Consider the following 6,103-nt stretch of genomic DNA (forward strand, 5'->3'; position numbering starts at 1 on the left):
ACGGTTGCTTTATATGATGAACAGATTGAATTTAGGTTTTTATAATGATAATGTGTATGATTAACTAAATTCCTTGGTACAGTATAATGCACAATCAACATGTTTTTTTTTTAAAGAAAAAAGAAAAGAAAAAATATCTGTGATGCATTTATTTTTAATTTATTTTTATTTTTTATTTGCATATATTTAGAAATAAAAATATAAAAGGCCAGCCAATCATATTCACAATACAAAACATTGTCAAAATAAATTTCAGAACAAATGAATTGAGGCAACTAGACCAAATACTGTATGTACTGAAGTAAACACTGAAGCTGAAAAGATGAAAATGTGATTGGAAGTGACAATGAGAAGGCCTTCTCAGAAATAGCTATTTTCATTTCCCAGCAGGAAAATAAGGTTTTAATCCCATCCAAGGTTTGCTAATCCGTAATCTCACTTGCTCCTTCCTCATTTCCCCCATTCCCTCTGTAAACCCTGACCCACGATGCACAAGTCTGGATGTGAGACAGACCGAACTGCTCCTCGGATTTCGATTTGCTCACTCCATGGCTTTTCTCCTCCGACTGGACCATCTTCCAATCTGTCATAACAAATCAGAATAAGGACATTAGTGAATTGAAGGATTAGGGAAGTGGGCCAGAGCTGGTTAGCACTGGTCAGCTGCAAGTCATTGAGAGCTTAGTTCCCAGGGATTAGCATTTATATTACAATGTGCGTGAGAGAGGAAAGTGTATCTAAATTACACCTTGATGATATACATTTCATGTTTCTTCAAGTTCAGTGAAAATTCAATTTTCATTATATACTGTTCTTGTCAACCTTCAGTACTGCATACACATCACACAGACAAACTGAACATGATCTACTATATGTCTTGTGACCATCTATTTACAAAGAGCCCATCAAATACACCTGCATGTGACTGAAAGGAACACTTTTTCTACAAGGCAGATAAATTAAGGAAAGACATGAATTAGGTAATGAAGCAATAGTGTTTAGATGCATGAGCCAATGGCTTAAAGGGTTAGTTCACCCAAAAATGAAAATTCGGTCAGTAATTACTCACCCTCATGTTGTTCCAACCCCGTAAGACTTTCGTTCATCTTCGGAACACAAATTAAGATATTTTTGATGAAATCTGAGTGCTGTCTCACTCCTCCACAGGCTTATGGACACTATAACTTGCTGGCCCAGAAAATGTATTAAAGACATCGTTAATATAGTCCAAGTGACTCCAGTGGCTCAATCTTAAGTTTATAAAGCGCGTCTGTGTTGCACGTCACCACGCATCACACACATGACCAGCGTCGGCCAATAGTGAGCCTACGTGGTGATGTGCAACACAGACGCGCTACGCAAAAACACTACGTGAAAAGACTCGAGGCCCAGAGAGAAGGAAATGAGACAGCACTCAGATTTAATCAAAAATATCTTAATTTGGGTTCCAAAGATGAACGAAAGTCTTACGGGGCTGGAACAACATGAGGGTGAGTAATTACTGACTGAATTTTCATTTTTGGTTGAACTAACCCTTTAAATAACTGCAGTACATGTTGCCTTTAATAGTAATTACAAAATGTTCAAGGTGTTAAAATTTTCTGAATATGAAATCTGTTTATACCAGTATATATTTCCCAATTTGAATTACCTCTTAACTTGGGTCATACCCACACTCCCTTTTAAGTCACTGTGTTTTGGGTTTTCCCATCATTCTTTCTTCGGAAACTGGTTCCAAAAAAATCTAAATAAACAAGTTTTCCCACGTGCTTGAAAACTATTCATCCTGACCTGAGTGTTATCTTCCTTAGTATACAGTTTCAGTTTTACATTTGCTAGCTGTTGAAAGTTTTTCTCAGAAACGAGAAGTATACATATATTATATAAAAGTGTAATTGCTAGGGCTTTAGGTTGTAAATATTGCTGGATATATATGTAGCATACTCCTTGCGATGATGACATTCTGCAAGACTTACTCACTGGACCTCACTGAAAACATTACACATTTTTAAACTTTAATTAATATTTTAAACCATTCAATAACACTTATTTAATTTAATATTTTAGAAGTGAAGAAAGAAGAAAGAAAAAAACAATAATTACAGTTTAAATTGCATCCAATCGCAGATAGATTTGTATCTTATTATTCACCCGCGAGCTGAGTGACATTTACACAATCAGCCCATAATTGAATTTCAAAAACTGCACTCTTTATTATGACAGAGACAATCATAGTGCTTGTCCTCTAACATTTTCTTATTCTCTTTAAAAATGAAATTGGGAACAGAGGATGCAATTTCAAGCATGAATGGTACTTGCTTCAGATTCCCTTATCAAAAAAAATAAATAAATAAAAAAAAAAAAATCCAGAAACTATGGATACTGTATCGCTATTGAGCATCGAAATAAAAAGGAGCTGAGTTCATAGATCAGAAATTAAAAGTTCAAGTTTTCACATCAGTGAACTCAATAGTACTGCTCACAGTACTTTACTGCATAGTTATATAACTGTTTTATCACACTTATCTTCTTCAGAACATTTGTAGAGTTGTGCTTTTGGGCCATTAAAGCACAGATATTAACTTCATTTTCTTGATGACATGGATAAGTAACCATGAAGCAATGTTGAAGTGTTAAGAAAGACATAACAGTTTTAAGTTGACTGAGGTGATGAGTCAATTCTGTGCTATGCTCATGCAAAATTCCAATGAAAATTGCATCTCATACAATGCATACTATATTAGATTACTAATAAGTAGTTATACTAGATATCAAAAGCGTGTTAGACTCACCCATGGGTGCTAATTGCTGGTTCACTCCCACATGTCTCTGCTACAGAGATGACTGGGACCCTGGGTGGCAGGCTTAGACTGGGCCTCCTGTCTGACTGGCTTCGCCGGACGAATGGCTGAGGCCCTCGTACAGACACTGGCAGCCGGCCACGCTCACCCCATGGGCGAGGCAGAACACTGCTACCGGTAGAGGTCCATGCCTGAGGGGGCTTGGGAACAGGTTGAGCCTCGAATAATGATGATGAGACTGGGCAAAACACTGAACGAGCATTACTAAATACTCTTGAAGAGTCCTCACTACTGTTTTCTCTGGACCATCGTTGCACTTTTGGGGAAGCAGGAGGTGATGGTGCCTTAAAGGGGTAGGTTAACCCTGTCATCGTGATGGGGGTGGGGTCTTGTCGCGTTGCAGGGGTGCTTGGCAGTGTTCGTTGGCCAGCGGAAGGTGGGGTGGGGAGTTTACGAACTACAGGAGGACTCGATGAAGTTGAAGATGAGGGTTGACTTTTTAATACTGGAGGACTAGGGAGTCTTCGATGTAACAGAGGTGTGGATGGTAACATGCGGTATCTGGATACAGGTGGAGTGGCAGGGGTTTGGCTCCTGCAGGCACTGTTTGGCACTTGTGATCCATTGGTACTGTTCTCCTTTTGTGAAACCCCTACATCACCTTGGCAGAAGAAAATCTGCCTGTGACCCTGCTCAGCAAATTTCTCTGTCGGTGAGTCAGAAGAATGCCTCAAGTGGATTATCTTTCTTGCTTGTTTGTAGAGGGAGGCAGCCTCCTCACTTTCCGTGTCTGTTTCATGGCTGGAATCATGGTGAACACCTTTCAGAACTCCTCTAGTGTCCTGATGCGTGGAACGAACTGGCGACATGCTAACAGAGCCCTTACACAAATTCCCCCGACTGGGTAGCACTGTAACAGACTGCAGAGAGGCTCGCAACCTCCGAGACATTGCACTCCTTTTTGGCTGGGTGGATCGACCCCTGCTTGTTAGATTTTCTCCTGTGTCCTTTGCATGTACATTTTCAAAGGAATTGTCCATAAGTACCTCAAGTGGAGGGGGTGGTAAATTGTCAATGTCAAGATCCTCTGTCCTTTCAGAACATCGTGACTCCCCTCGACCACTGAGTATACTATTTTGATTGAATGCTAATGTGCCAGAGGGACTTAAACCTGGAATGATGGGAACACCACACTTTCTTACACCAAGCATTTTTGCACTGTCTGGGATCTGTTTACTTTCCTCCAACCCCTGACTAAAGGTGTCAATCAGTTGTTTAACAGAATTCCTTTCCTTATACAATCCTGAAGATGGCCGAGGTGACGGCGGAGGGCTTGGCACAGGCATTACCTTAACAGGCTCTATAACAGGGGGAGCTTTCTTGTCTTTTTCCTTTCTCTTTTCTTTGTCCTTTTTCTTTTTTTCTTCCATCTCATCCTTTGCACTTCCTTGCTCTACTTTTGGATTGAATGACTTTCTTTGATTACTTGGAGAGAAAATGTTCCTATTCAAAGAACGCTGCCTGTCAGAGGCAACTGATGAAATGGTTTGCGGTTGCTGGATTTTCTTAGAAAAACCTTGCTTTGTATTTTCTTCACACTTAACCTTGGTCATTTTCTCCAGCCTTTGGTTGAGTTCCTTTTGAGTTCTCTCAAGTTCATTGAGTGTAGGATCTTCTGCTTTATTACGTAGAGAATCAGCTGATCTCGACCGTTTTGTAACTGTGGTCTTTTTCTTGGATGTTTTAGAGGCAGATGTTTGGGGTCTTTTAGAATTTTTCTCACCATCCTCAGTCCACTGGTGACTGCTGCTCATTGGGCTATCCGTATGTTTTGCCTTTACTCCAGGGCCTTGGGATGGCAAAAAACGAATCCTGCCACTAATGGCATCTTTCAGCTTTAATGTCATTTCAATGTTTTGTGGATTCTCTATTCGCTTTGTTGGCAAGCGATGTGGTTGTCTAAGGTCTGGAATAGAAGAATTTGATTGTTTCCTTCTTGTATCCTTGCAATTTTCCTCTTCACTACCATTCTCCGCATCATCCCCGTCACCTTCATCCAAGGAGACAGAGCCAAGTAGTGATTCTGTATCCCTCTGTTCTTTTTCTGTAATAGTGCAAGTTGTGTCTATAGAGTTAAGAGAGCTGCTTTTGCTCATTGTTTTGAGAAGTCTGCCTCGGTATGAGCCTTGGTGTACTGGTGTAAAACCAGAAGGACTACTTGATGTAGCATGAATGGTTCCAGTTGACTCACAACTTTCTCTGCGTTGGCGTTGTCTGTCTGAACCTGCCAGGGACTCACTTTCTGCCCCAAGTCCACTGTCTTCGCTAAAAAGTGCAGAGTCTTCTGGGCCAGGTTTTTTCTGTGATGCAGCCTCAATCCGAGAAAGCAACCTCATCAATCTAGACTCTGATGCACGTTTTGTCCTGAGCTTCTCATCTAGAATTTCAGTAATGGAGGAAAAGTAATCCACTGCTTCCTCAAGAGCAGTATCCCCAATTCCACACACTGACTGACCCACTTGACGCATCTTCTGTATGGTATACTGAAGGAGTTGTTGTAGCAGGTCTGGTGGGGGCTCACTGCAGGTGGAAGAGGTCACATTTTTTGCTGAGTTGGGTGAGGAGGAATTCTTTTTTTCGCAAGGCCAAGCCAGATGCTCTCCATTTCCTTTTAACATCATCTCCCCCTCATCCACGATTTCCTGCAGCCCTTTGTTTATTTCTTCATAGCGTAATACCATGAATGCCACCATGGGTTGCAAAGAAATTTGGGTTTGGGCTGCATGATCGAGTAACCCTAACAGATCTTCATATTTAGTTATGCTAGGGTTGAGATATGCATACGCTGCATGATGAGCCTTCACAAGTGCCTCTGGAAAGTCTACTTTTTCCTCATTTTTTCTTTCCTTTTCTTTCTTCTTGTTTAGTTTTACACCTTTCGGACCTTTCTTTGACTTCTTTGCAGTCTTTTTCTCACAAGCCTCTCGTTTTTCTTCTTGTCTGTCCTTCCCCTGAGGTAATATATTGATGCTGATCTCTTGTACACCCAGTTTGTCGGAAGCAGCGCCATCAGTTTCAGGCTCAGCCGTAGATTGTTTCCTCCCTAATGACGTGGAACTCGTGTTGTTTCGAATCGCTGAGTTGTTTCTATCTGTGTCCCCTCCACAAGATCCTCCACTGCTCCCATCATTAGACTGTGATTCTCCTGGGCTCTCTTGAGTCCCTGGAAGTAGAGTTCTCCCTCTTCTGAACGCACCCTGTACTCCATGGAGACTGTTCCCCCGTGATGGAGAGCAGCCCAT

General features: G+C 41.2%; 1 protein-coding gene across 1 annotated transcript; it reads right to left on the reverse strand.

The window, feature by feature from the left end:
• Positions 1–450: 450 nt before the first annotated feature.
• On the reverse strand, positions 451–6,103 carry pcare1 (photoreceptor cilium actin regulator 1; the record flags this gene model as incomplete). Its single annotated transcript, XM_081394285.1, has 2 exons — positions 451–583; positions 2,793–6,103. The coding sequence occupies 2 exons, from the start codon at positions 6,101–6,103 to the stop codon at positions 451–453; spliced, it is 3,444 nt and encodes a 1,147-aa protein (XP_081250411.1).

Source organism: Scardinius erythrophthalmus (assembly GCF_964197995.2).
Source record: "Scardinius erythrophthalmus genome assembly, chromosome: 19".
NCBI classification, from domain to species: Eukaryota; Metazoa; Chordata; class Actinopteri; order Cypriniformes; family Leuciscidae; genus Scardinius; species Scardinius erythrophthalmus.